The 14,642-nt window shown below is 39.2% G+C and overlaps 1 protein-coding gene across 2 annotated transcripts in view; it reads right to left on the minus strand.

Moving 5' to 3' along the window:
* Positions 1-14,642, minus strand: part of UGGT1 (UDP-glucose glycoprotein glucosyltransferase 1) — a 120,012-nt gene that overhangs the window by 57,775 nt on the left and 47,595 nt on the right. For both annotated transcript variants that reach the window (XM_079923495.1, XM_079923494.1), the window contains exon 18: positions 3,696-3,860. In XM_079923495.1, coding sequence (XP_079779621.1) covers positions 3,696-3,860 — 165 coding nt within the window. The remainder of the gene's footprint in view (positions 1-3,695; positions 3,861-14,642) is intronic.

Below are 14,642 nucleotides of genomic sequence, written 5' to 3' on the forward strand. Positions count from 1 at the left end.
GCAAACATCAATAAAACTAAAAGCTGATTCTTTGAGAAGATAAACAAAATAGATAAACCACTAGCCAGACTCATCAAGAAAAAAAGGGAGAAGAGTCAAATCAATAGAATTAGAAATGAAAAAGGAGAAGTAACAACTGACACTGCAGAAATACAAAAGATCATGAGAGATTACTACAAGTAACTCTATGCCAATAAAATGGACAATCTGGAAGAAATGGACAAATTCTTAGAAAGGCACAACCTGCCAAGACTGAATCAGGAAGAAATAGAAAATACGAACAGACCAATCACAAGCACTGAAATTGAAACTGTGATTAAAAATCTTCCAACAAGCAAAAGCCCAGGACCAGATGGCTTCACAGGCGAATTCTATCAAACATTTAGAGAAGAACTATCCCCTATCCTTCTCAAACTCTTCCAAAATATAGCAGAGGGAGGAACACTCCCCAACTCATTCTACAAGGCCACCATCACCCTGATACCAAAACCAGACAAGGATGTCACAAAGAAAGAAAACTACAGGCCAATATCACTGATGAACATAGATGCAAAAATCCTCAACAAAATACTAGCAAACAGAATCCAACAGCACATTAAAAGGATCATACACCATGATCAAGTGGGGTTTATTCCAGGAATGCAAGGATTCTTCAATATATGCAAATCTATCAATGTGATAAATCATATTAACAGATTGAAGGAGAAAAACCATATGATCATCTCAATAGATGCAGAGAAAACTTTTAACAAAATTCAACACCCATTTATGATAAAAACCCTGCAGAAAGTAGGCATAGAGGGACTTTCCTCAACATAATAAAGGCCATATATGACAAGCCCACAGCCAACATCATCCTCAATGGTGAAAAACTGAAAGCATTTCCACTAAGATCAGGAACAAGACAAGGTTGCCCACTCTCACCACTCTTATTCAACATAGTTTTGGGAAGTTTTAGCCACAGCAATCAGAGAAGAAAAGGAAATAAAAGGAATCCAAATCGGAAAAGAAGAAGTAAAGCTGTCACTGTTTGCAGATGACATGATACTATACATAGAGAATCCCAAAGATGCTACCAGAAAACTACTAGAGCTAATCAATGAATTTGGTAAAGTAACAGGATACAAAATTAATGCACAGAAATCTCTGGCGTTCCTATATACTAATGATGAAAAATCTGAAATTGAAATCAAGAAAACACTCCCATTTACCATTGCAACAAAAAGAATAAAATATCTAGGAATAAACCTACCTAAGGAGACAAAAGACCTGTATGCAGAAAATTATAAGACACTGATGAAAGAAATTAAAGATGATACAAATAGATGGATATACCATGTTCTTGGATTGGAAGAATCAACATTGTGAAAATGACTCTACTACCCAAAGCAATCTACAGATTCAATGCAATCCCTATCAAACTACCACTGGCATTTTTCACAGAACTAGAACAAAAAATTTCTCAATTGGTATGGAAACACAAAAGACCCTGAATAGCCAAAGCAATCTTGAGAACGAAAAACGGAGCTGGAGGAATCAGGCTCCCTGACTTCAGACTATACTACAAAGCTACAGTAATCAAGACAGTATGGTACTGGCACAAAAACAGAAAGATAGATCAATGGAACAGGATAGAAAGCCCAGAGATAAACCCACACACATATGGACACCTTATCTTTGATAAAGCTGGCAAGAATGTACAGTGGAGAAAGGACAGCCTCTTCAATAAGTGGTGCTGGGGAAAATGGACAGATACATGTAAAAGTATGAGATTAGATCACTCCCTAACACCATACACAAAAATAAGCTCAAAATGGATTAAAGACCTAAATGTAAGACCAGAAACTATCAAACTCTTAGAGGAAAACATAGGCAGGACACTCTATGACATAAATCACAGCAAGGTCCTTTTTGACCCACCTCCTAGAGTAATGGAAATAAAAACAAAAATAAACAAATGGGACCTAATGAAACTTCAAAGCTTTTGCACAGCAAAGGAAACCATAAACAAGACCAAAAGACAACCCTCAGAATGGGAGAAAATATTTGCAAATGAAGCAACTGACAAAGGATTAATCTCCAAAATTTATAAGCAGCTCATGCAGCTCAATAACAAAAAAACAAACAACCCAATCCAAAAATGGGCAGAAGACCTAAATAGACATTTCTCCAAAGGAGATATACAGACTGCCAACAAACACATGAAAGAATGCTCAACATCATTAATCATTAGAGAAATGCAAATCAAAACTACAATGAGATATCATCTCACACCAGTCAGAATGGCCATCATCAAAAAATCTAGAAACAATAAATGCTGGAGAGGGTGTGGAGAAAAGGGAACACTCTTGCACTGCTGGTGGGAATGTGAATTGGTTCAGCCACTATGGAGAACAGTATGGAGGTTCCTTAAAAAACTACAAATAGAACTACCATATGACCCAGCAATCCCACTACTGGGCATATACCCTGAGAAAACCAAAATTCAAAAAGAGTCATGTACCAAAATGTTCATTGCAGCTCTATTTACAATAGCCCGGAGATGGAAACAACCTAAGTGCCCATCATCGGATGAATGGATAAAGAAGATGTGACACATATATACAATGGAATATTACTCAGCCATAAAAAGAAACGAAATTGAGCTATTTGTAATGAGGTGGATAGACCTAGAGTCTGTCATACAGAGCGAAGTAAGTCAGAAAGAAAAAGACAAATACCATATGCTAACACATATATATGGAATTGAAGAAGAAAAAAAAAATGTCATGAAGAACCTAGCGGTAAGACAGGAATAAAGACACAGACCTACTGGAGAACGGACTTGAGGATATGGGGAGGGGGAAGGGTGAGCTATGACAGGGCGAGAGAGAGTCATGGACATATACACACTAACAAACGTAAGGTAGATAGCTGGTGGGAAGCAGCCGCATGGCACAGGGATATCGGCTCGGTGCTTTGTGACCGCCTGGAGGGGTGGGATAGGGAGGGTGGGAGGGAGGGAGACGCAAGAGGGAAGAGATATGGGAACATGTGTATGTGTATGACTGATTCACTTTGTTATAAAGCAGAAACTAACACACCATTGTAAAGCAATTATACCCCAATAAAGATGTTAAAAAAAAAAAAAAGGCTGAGTTTTACAGCATGTAAGTTATATGTCAACAATAACTATATATATATATAAAATATGTGGATTTTTCTGAGTCAAAATTCCTTACAAGCAGAACAAATATCTCTTAGAATGGCTAAATTCTTAAGAATTTTTAAAATAAAATTTAAGCTTGAAGCCAATAAAATTCGTTATTTCAAAAACAACATACAGAGGGCTTCCCTGGTGGCGCCGTGGTTGAGAGTCCACCTGCCGATGCAGGGGACACGGGTTCGTGCCCCGGTCCGGGAAGATCCCATGTGCTGCGAAGCGGCTGGGCCCGTGAACCATGGCCGCTGAGCCTGCGCGTCCAGAGCCTGTGCTCCGCAACGGGAGAGGCCACAGCAGTGAGAGGCCCACGTACCGCAAAAAAACCCCAAAAAACGTACAGAAAGTCTCAGGGATATTTTCACTACAGCAGAACCTGCTGGGAGTCTGCAAATCAATTATGAGTGGTGTATAGAAAACTTTATTGCCTACTACAGGACTACAAAAATGTAAGCAAACCATTCTCTTTCAAAATCAGCCTTGAAACAGTACTTACCAAGTACACTGCTCTTTGAAAGAAGGTTGTAGTCTCCAGGATTTTGTGCATTGTGATGGTTTCCAACTCATCAGGGTCCAGCTGCTCCTTTTCAAAGGGCATTCCATTGAACAGGACAACAGGCAGTGGACCAACTCCAGTCTGCTCATAGTAGCCTCTTGCTTCCTGAAACACATGGGACCACAAACAGCATATTTTTGTCCTTCCTGAGACAAATGGAACAAAGCATATTTTTCACACATACATGTTCTAACAAGAAAAGAAACAACAGAAATATGGAAACCAAGAAATAACTAAAGAAAAATTCTTTTAAAAATATATAAAGAACGGGCTTCCCTGGTGGCGCAGTGGTTGAGAGTCCGCCTGCCGATGCAGGGGACATGGGTTCGTGCCCCAAGGCCGGGAAGATCCCACATGTCGCAGAGCAGCTGGGCCCATGAGCCATGGCCGCTGAGCCTGCGTGTCCGGAGCCTATGCTCCGCAACGGAAGAGGCCACAACAGTGAGAGGCCCGCGTACCGCAAAAAAAAAAAAAAAAATTTACTGAGTTTTAATAAAACCACAAAACCTTATAAATCAGGAAGTGGTTGAAGATGGGGATGAGGGTAATTTTAAGCAGCCCAGGCTACCAGACCTGAATTACATATACTACAGTCCAAATTATACAAGAGACTTTTGAGCTATGATGGAGATATTCTATCTTCACTGTCCAATGCAGTAACCACTAACCACATGTAGCTATTGAGCACATGAAATTAATTAATTTCCACTTTAAAAGCTCATGTGGCCAGAGGCTACTATAATGGGCAGCACAACTATAGACTGTCATAAATTATTAGTGCTCCTGGGCAGATAACTTGAGATGAAATATTTACACCCAATTCTAAATTTAAAAGGGTCCATATCACTAAACAAGAAGTTACACCTACAGAAAACAAAACAAGGTTGGTGGGAAAACAGTGCTCAAAAATTGTTCTATAATGTACTGAGCTCAATCTTTTGCCTTCTCCAGGACAAAAGAGGTTCCTTGGCAGGGAAGTACCAGGCAAGCAAACATATCTGAGACTTTTCCAACAATCGACATAGGTACATTCCCCCAGATATCAACCACAGACCCAAGACTAAGATTTTAGAGTAAAAACTATATTACTACCCAAGATATAAAAAAAGCTCCTTAAAGCATTCTTGTTAAACATCTTGTAACTGCTATCTTCTGAAAATAGCAGAATTTTAAAATATATAACCATTTTAGATAGCACAAATAGAAAAGTACCTCAATTCGGTAACTAATACCAGTCATCAGCTTAGTTTCAGATCTAGCCACAGTGATAACTGATAGTACAGACTTATCTGATGGACTAACATGGCACAATGAGAAAGGCCTTCCAGGTTGATTTCTGCCATCTCTGTATGTCATGGTTAAAACTTTTAAAATGTACACTCCCAAAACTGTTACATTAATTCTGTTCTTTGACATCTCACCTATCTCAAAGAAGTTCATAAAAACTCAATTTAAATATACTTTGAGCTTTGAAAATCAATCTCCCAGGAAAACAAAACAAAATCCACATTATAACTCTCAGTGACTATAAGAAGTAACACTGGTTTTCTCTGAACGTGGCAACTGAGTAAAAGGCAAGAGTGGGAGGGAGATGTTTTGACTATAAACTTTCCATTTTTGCAACTTGCAAATAGATTATCAGATTAAAAATTAACAGAATGCAGGCCAATTATCAGAGTCACGCTTAAAAATTACACGTGAGAATTTCTACCAACTGATCACTAAAAATGTTAATTACACATAATTTTGAAACACTGACTACAAAGTCACAAATAAGCCATTCATAAATGATAACTGAGATTAATAAAGACTCAGAGTTAATACGCCAAATGTAAAATGTCTGCATGAATAAGTTAGAACTTTTCTTACTTTGACTTTGAAACATATAAATATGCACCTATCAGACTATATTCTCTTCAGTTCAAAAGATCTACCTTAATTGTACTACGTAGTTTTAGAAATGATTACTTCTTTCAAATACCAGGCATAGAAGATAACACAGCTTCAGATATACACAAAGGTACAGATATTCCTAAGTGTAATAACATTTGCTAACTGCACTCATTCCTCCTTTAAAAAAAAAACTGCACTCGGGCTTCCCTGGTGGCGCAGTGGATAAGAATCTGCCTGCCAATGCAGGGGACACGGGTTCGATCCCTGGTCCGGGAAGATCCCACATGTCGCGGAGCAACTCAGCCTGTGCGCCACAACTACTGAGCCTGCACTCCAGAACCCGCGAGCCACAACTACTGAGCCCGTGTGCCACAACTACTGAAGCCCATGTGCCTAGAGCCCGTGCTCCGCAACAAGAGAAGCCACCGCAATGAGAAGCCTGCGCACGGCAACGAAGAGTAGCCCCCTCTCACTGCAACTAGAGAAAGCCTGTGCGCAGCAATGAAGACCCAACGCAGCCAAAAATAAATTAATTTTTTTAAAAAATGCAGTCATTCCTCCTTTTCAAAAAAATCTATTTTTCTTGGGCTTTTTCATATGAGGGGTACAGCTCCTGCAACTTAAAAAACCTTACTGATCATTAGATTCTTAGGACCTCTGAGAATCTCCCAACATCCTCCTCTTGAGAGTATATGCCTACTTAAATAGCTAGGTAATTACGATCTGTTTATATGGGAAGGGCCTCTAACCAGTAGAGATGAGGAAAATGGCCAAATCTGGGAAACTATTGAGGAGTTAGGTCTGTGATACTCCCACCTGATTCTTCAGCAAAATCAAGATTTTAATGCATAAAAGACAACGTGTAAAAATACCCTTTTCCCCAATTCGTCCACTATAGTCAATGTTTTTCAAGCAAATCCTTTTGATATAGCAATCATCCACAATAAAAAAGGCAACATGTACTTTTTCTTCAATAGGATGATAGAAAACCAGAGTTAACCATTTTCCAAAAGTGAAATATAAGAAAATTCCATTAATTTTCTCAAAGATTCCCGAAGTGGCCCTTCTTTCCTTTTATTTCACCTTTTCTTTTTCTATAGAGTACTACTCAGGCTGTTTGTGAAAATGTGAAAAATCACTACGTGCCCATATCAATATTATTTTATTTTTTTAAAAAAAAGGTAAGTGACTGAACAGAAGGTTGCAGTACAATAATGGAAACATGTTCAGTCTAAACTGAGTAGCTCTCATGACCAGCTTCAACTCCAAACCTTAAAACGAGGAGATTTAACACTGAGGCAGGAGTGATGTCAATATCATGGCTGAATAAGACTTCCCTCATTAGTGTCTCTCCCACAGAAAAACAACAACTTGGCATCTATCCACTGACAAAAGGGTCTTTGTGGGAGCCTTGGAACTCAGCACCATATGCCAAGTGGCCCGGGAGAAGTGTCGCAGCAGGTAACATGCAGACGGACTTTGACCCTGGCTGTGGGCTCTGCACTGATGCATGAGCTGGCTCCAGGGAACCCCTGGGAAAAACTACTTAATCAATCACCCATAGACAAGACAGCCTCTGTGAAGTCCAGGTTTCCAGCAAGAAGTTCCAGGACACCACTGGAGCAAAAAAATATGAATTTGGACACACTGGAGAGGGTAAGAGAACAGTCTGACTTTACTCACATCACCCCTCTCCCGAGGCAGTACAGCTTAGGGCCACAAGAGATCTTCTGAGCTTATGATTTCTCCTACAAGGGACGTAAGAGCAATGGCTGAGCACTCAACCTCCCCAGCTATGTGGGATGCTGCCAAAGAGGCTCATTTCTCTCCCGCTCCATCCAGAATACTGACTTGTGAGTGGCATCACCATGGGTGAAGAGGCTGGGAGAGCAGCAGACAGTGCACTCATAGGGCATTTAAGGAAGGCAGATCCTACTTACGGCATCAACAAGCCCACCTATGAGACACCCAGGACACCTCATCCACAGATGCCCCCAGATGACTCATGGGCACCCCGCAGTGCTCTGCACACACCTTACCACCATACACCCACACCCTGTGGCTGGCTGCCAGTGCACAATCCCGACAAGGGCAGCAAGAGTGAGCTTTGCCAGATGGATAGTGAGGACGTACAGAAAGCCAATCCACATCAGTAGGCCAGAAAGAGACAAACAACTTGAGCTTTAGTGCCACTTGGGGGAAACAAAAAGGAGGTGGCCTGTCCGCACCCAGCCTGCGGGCAATGTAGAATCAAGAGGAGCTAAATAAACAAGTTCAGAATTCTGCACAAGAGGGAACAACAGCACGGAGCAGGTGTACCCACAGACATTCTGAGAAAGCCTCAGAATTCCAACCTTCCTGAAATGGAAGGTATTTCTCTCCCAAAGCAGAGAGTAAAGACTGGTAGAAGTGACTGCTACCAGTCACTTCTGGTAGCAACTTAAAATTGCAAGGAACTTGAAAAATCAAGAAAGCATAACATCACCTAAGGATCGCAATAATCTTCCAGTAACCAATCCCGAAGACATGGAGATCTGCAATTTACCCAATGAAGAATTCAAAATAGCTGTTTTGGGGAGACTCGGTGAGCTACAAGAAGACACAGAAGGACAATTCAACAAAATCAAGAAAACAATACACAAACAAAATCAGAATTTTTTTTTTTTTAACAAGAATTCAGAATTTTAACAAGGAGAGAGAGCATAAAAAAGAACCAAACAGAAATTCTGGAGCTGAAGAATATAATGAATGAAATTTTTAAAATGGTATAGCATTAACATCAGAGTGAAATCAAGCAAAAGAAAATAACCTACAAGTTAGAAGACAGGAACTTTGCAATTATCCAGTCAGGGGACAACAATAACAACAACAGCAACCGAAGAATTAAAGAAATGGTATATGGATAATTTTCAAATTACTGGAGTTCCAGAGAAGATGAGATAGAGAAGGGGGCAGAAAGCTTATTTAAAGAAATAATGGATAAGAACTTCCCAAATCTGGAGAGAGATTTGGATATCCAAGTTCTTGAAGACCATAGGTCACCAAAGAAAATAAATTTAAAGAGAACCTCTCCAAGACACATTATAATAAAACTATCAAAAGTCAAAAACAGACACTCTTAAGAGCAGCAAGAGAAGAAGCAGCTTGTAACTTACCAGGGAAGGCTAACAGTGGACATCTCAGTAAAAAAGCTGCAGGCAAGGAGTGAGTGGGATGATACATTCTAACTGCTAAAAGAAAAAACTGCCAACCAAGAATACTCTACCTGGCAAAGTTATCGTCTAGAAATGGAGGAGAAATAAAGACATTCCCAGACAAACAAAAGCTAAGAGAGTTCATCATCACCAAACCTGCCTTACGAGAAATGCTGAAAGGAGTCCTTCAAGCTGAAATGAAAGGACGTTAATTAGTAGCATGAAAACATACAACACACTAGTAAAGGTAAGTATATAGTCAAATTCAGAATACCCTAACACTGTAAATGTGATGGTGTATTAACCACTTAACTCTATAAAGGTTAAAAGACAAGAGTATTCAATGAAGCAAGAGAGGGCCCTCAACTATGAATTTTGTAGCAATGCCCTCCGTGCTCAAAGGGAATGCGGGATGGATGACAGTTGCCTGAATTCCCCTCTAATGATGATGCTGTTCATGCAGAAAACTCCATCTTGCTGTTTTTCAATATAAAGAATATGCTGATGAAAAGCAAAAAAAAAAGACAAGAGTACTAAAAGTAACTATAGATATAATTTGTTATCGAATACACAATATAAAGAGTTAAGCTGTGATGTCCAAAACAAAAAAGGGGTGGGAATAATAAAAGGGTAGTTTTTATATTTGATCAAAGTTAAGTCATCAACATAAAAGAGACTGTTTTATCTATTAAATATTTTACGTAAGACTCATAGTAACCACAAAACAAAAATCTACAGTAGATTCACAAAAGATGAAGAGAAGGGAACCAAAGCATACCATTATGGAAAATCATCAGTTCACAGAGGGAGGCAGCAAGAGAGGAAAAAAGGAACAAGGGAAATATAAATCAGCCTCAGATAACTAATAAAATGGCATTACTGTGTCCCTTATCTATCAATAACTACTCTAAATGTTCCTGTATTAAATTCTCCAATCAAAAGGCATAGAACGGCTGGATGGATTAAAAAATAAGACCCAAGTATATGAGCCTACAATTCCTTGCGGCTTTAAGGACACAGACTCAGAGTGAAGGGATAGAAAAAGATACACTTACGTAAGTGGAAACCAGAAGAGAGCAGGGGTAGCTATATTTCTATCAGACAAAACAGAGTTTAAGCCAAAAACTGTAACAAGAGATAAAAAGGTCGTTATATAATGACAATGGGGTCAATTCATTGAGAAGATTTAACAATTCTAAATATATATGCACCCAACATCAGAACACCTAAATATATGAAACGAATACTAACAGATCTCTAGGGAGAAGAAGACAACTATACAATGTTAATAGGGGAATTAAAGATATGGAAGCAGAAAACCATAATTCAAAGAGACATGTACCACAATGTTCACTGCAGCACTATTTACAACAGCCAGGACATGGAAGCAACCTAAGTGTCCATCAACAGATGAATGGATAAAGAAGATGTGGCACATATATACAATGGAATATCAGTCAGTCATAAAAAGAAATGAAATTGAGTTATTTGTAGTGAGGTGGATGGACCCAGAGTCTGTCATACAGAGTGAAGTACGTCAGAAAGAGAAAAACAAATACCGTATGCTAACACATATATATGGAATCTAGGACAGGAATAAAAACACAGAGGTAGAGAATGGACTTGAGGACACGGGGAGGGGGAAGGGTAAGCTGGGACGAAGTGAAAGAGTAACACTGACATATATACACTACCAAATGTAAAACAGATAGCTAGTGGGAAGCAGCTGCATAGCACCGGGAGATCAGCTCGGTGCTTTGTGACCACCTAGAGGGGTGGGACAGGGATGGTGGGAGGGAGGCGCAAGAGGGAGGGGATATGAGGATATATGTATATGTATAGCAGAAATTAACACAACACTGCAAAGCAATTATACTCCAATAAAGATGTTAAAAAAAATAAAAAACAAAGATATGGAAGCAACCTAAGTGTCCATCAACAGATGAATGGATAAAGAAGATGCAGTTTACATACACAACGGACTCCTACTCAGCCATAAAAAAGAATGAAATTTTGCCATTTGCAACAACATGGATGGACTTGGAGGGCATTATGCCAAGTGAAATAAGTCAGACAGAGAAAGACAAATCCTTTATGATCTCACTTACATGTGGAATCTATAAAATACAGCAAACTAGTGAATATAACAACAACAAAAAAAAAACAGACTCACAGATATAGAGAACAAATTAGTGGTTACCAGTGGGGAGAGTGAAGCTGGGAGGGACAAGATACAGATAGAGGATTAAGATGTATATTACGGGGACTTGCCTGGTGGCGCAGTGGTTAAGAATCCGCCTGTTGATGCAGGGGACATGGGTTCAAGCCCTGGTCAAGGAGGACCCCACATGCCACGGAGCAACTAAGTCCGTGTGCACAACTACTGAGCCTGCGCTCTAGAGCCCGCGAGCCACAACTACTGAGCCCATGTGCCACAACTACTGAAGGCCGCATGCGTAGAGCCTTTGCTCTGCAACAAGAGAAGCCACCACAATGAGACGACTGCACACTGCGAAGAAGAATAGCCCCTGCTCACCGCAACTAGAGAAAGCCCGTGGGCAGCAACAAAGACCCAATGCAGCCAAAAATAAATAAATAAATGAATTTATTTTTAAAAAGAACTCTAATAAATTTTTTTAAAAGATGTATATTATATATACATAATACATATCTTCCAGGATAACCTAGAAGAAATGGATAAATACCTAGAAACATAAAACCTACCAAGACTGAATCATGAAGAAACAGAAAATCTGGACAGACCAATAATAAGTAAGGAGTCTGAATCAGTAATGAATATCCTCCCAACAAAGAAAAGCCTAGGACCACATGGTTTCCTTAGTGAGTGCTACAAAACATTTAAAGAGGAAGTAACACCAGTCCTTCTCAAACTCTTCCAAAAAACTGAAGCAAACAGAACATATTTTATGTGGCCAGAGTTACCCAAACAAAACCAAAGACAACACACAAAAAAGAAAATTACAGGCCAATATCTCTGATGAACACAGATGCAAAAATCCCCAACAAAATATTAGCAAACTGAATTCAACAATACATCAAAAGGATCATACAGGGACTTCCCTGGTGGCACAGTGGTTAAGAATCCGCCTGCCAGGACTTCCCTGGCGGTCCAGTGGTTAAGACTTCGCCTTCTAATACAGGGGGTGTGGGTTCGATCCCTGGTCGGGGAGCTAAGATTCCACATCCTCGCAGCCAAAAAACCAAAACAGAAGCAATACTGTAACAAATTCAATAAAGGCTTTAAAAATGGTCCACATCAAAAAAAAAAGAAAAAAAGAAAGAATTCGCCTGCCATCGTAGGGGACACGAGTTGGAGCCCTGGTTCGGGAAGATCCCACATGCTGCGGAGCAACTAAGCCTGTTCACCACAACTATTGAGCCCACGCTCTAGAGCCCATGAACCACAACTACTAAGCCTGCATGCCACAACTACTGAAGCCTGCGCGCCTGGAGCCTGTGCTCCACAACAAGAGAAGCCACCGCAATGAGAAGCCCACGCACCGCAATGAAGAGTAGCCCCTGCTCGCCACAACTAGAGAAAGCCCGCACACAGCAACGACGACCCAACGCAGCCAAAAATAAATAAATAAAATTTTTTTAAAAGATGATCTTCAAAAAAAAAAAAAAGGATCACACATCACGATCAAGTGAAATGTATTCTAGGGATGAAAGGATGATTCAACATCCCCACATCAATCAATGTGATACACCACATTAACAAAATGAATGATATAAACCACATGATCATCTCAATAGATGCAGAAAAACCATTTGAGAAGATTCAACACCCATTTATGATATAAACTCTCAGTGAAGTGGGTATAGAAGGGACATACCTCAACGTAATAAAGTCCACATACAACAAATCCACAGCTAACATCATACTCAATGGTGAAAAACTGAAAGCTATCACTCTAAGATCAGGAACAAGACAAGGATGCCCACTCTCGCCACTCATTTTCAACACAATATTGAAAGTCCTAGCCAGAGCAATGAGGTAAGAAAAAGAAATAAAACATGCCCAAATTGGAAAGAAGAAGTAAAACTGTTACTATTTGCAGATGACATGATTTTATGTGCAGAAAACCCTAAGACTCCACCAAAAAATTATTGGAAGTAATAAACAAATACAATAAAGTTGCAAGATATAAAATCAACGTACAAAAATCTGTTGCATTTCTATACACTAGGCAGAAAGAGAAATTAAGAAAACAATCCCATTTATAATCACAATAAATTTAACCAGGGAGGTGAAAGATGTACCCTGAAACCCGTAAGACAGCTGAAAGAAACCAAAGAAGACACAAATAAATGGAAAGGTATTTCATGCTCATGGATTAGAAAATTTAACATTGTTAAAATGTCCATATTAAGGGACTTCCCTGGCAGTCCACTGGTTAGCACTCTGCACTTTCACTGCTGTGGGCCCTGGTTCAATCACTGGTTGGGGAGCAAAGATCCTGCAAGCCATGCCTCACGGCCAAGAAAAAAATAAATAAAGCCAATTAAAAAAAAAAACCACACACACACACACACAACAACAAAAAAGGTATTTCCCTGGCGGTCCAGTGGCTAAGACTCCACACTCCCACTGCAAGGGGTGCGGATTCAATCCCTGGTCAGGGATCCCACATCCCGCATGGTGCAGCCAAAAATAAATAAATAAAATGTCCATATTACCTAAGACAATTTACATTACAGATTCAATGTAATCCCTATCAAAATCCCAAGGACATTTTTCACAGAAATAGAACAAAAATTCTGAAATTTATACAGAAACAGAAAAGATCCTGAATAACCAAAACAATCCTGAGAAAAAGAACAAAGCTGGAGGCATCACATTTCCTGACTTCAAACTATATTACAAAGCCATACTAACACAAACAGCATGGTATTGGCAGGAAAACAGATATTGGCAGGAAAACATAATAAAATTATATTAAGTTAAAATAAGTGCAAGGAAGGAAGGAAACAAAAACAAACTGAATGAGTAGAAAAAAAAGTGAAACGTTAAAAAACAACTGGTGTTGAATTGGGTGTGGGTAAGACTTGAGAGGGAGATTATAAAATCTAGGATTCTGTACTCAGATAAAAGAGAATGTATAAACAATGCATTATCAGTATGGTTTCTAATGAAATGATAGCTCAGATCTCAAACAGATGAACCAAAGGTTTTGTCCTTCATTCAAAAACGTGAAAAAAAGCTGGTAAATAAATACACTTTTTTATTGTTTTAAATTGTTTCAGAAATGTATTTTGATGCCTTGCCTTAACATTCGTTTTCAATAAACTGACCACCTTGTTCCTGCTTACAATAAAGGTCCTTCACTATATTTAATGTCTCACTATTATCTTTAAATAAAGACTTTAAAATATTTCCCTATATCCTTATTATGAGACTTTGCCATTCTATTTATTACATTTCCTATTGCATTTCCATCTTTGGCCTAAACAATTAAATACATGACACACATTAGGCACACACATCATACCTTACAAGCATACATCATATACTTCCAACAGATTTTATCCAGAACATGTATCACTCAGGTACTACCAGTGCATTATAAAGAGAAATTATTTTTCAATTGTATAGTTTATAGGCCAGCTAAAATCAATGATATCTTCACAAAATTGAAATATAAACTATATTTGCAGAGACAGAAAAGTGACCAGGTTTCTAAATTTTTGAATGCTAAGTACCGGACTTCCGGGAAGATGGCGGAAGAGTAAGACGCGGAGATCACCTTCCTCCCCACAGATACACCAGATGGAACAA

The sequence above is a fragment of the Stenella coeruleoalba genome (assembly GCF_951394435.1).
Source record: "Stenella coeruleoalba genome assembly, chromosome: 6".
Lineage (NCBI taxonomy): Eukaryota > Metazoa > Chordata > Mammalia > Artiodactyla > Delphinidae > Stenella > Stenella coeruleoalba.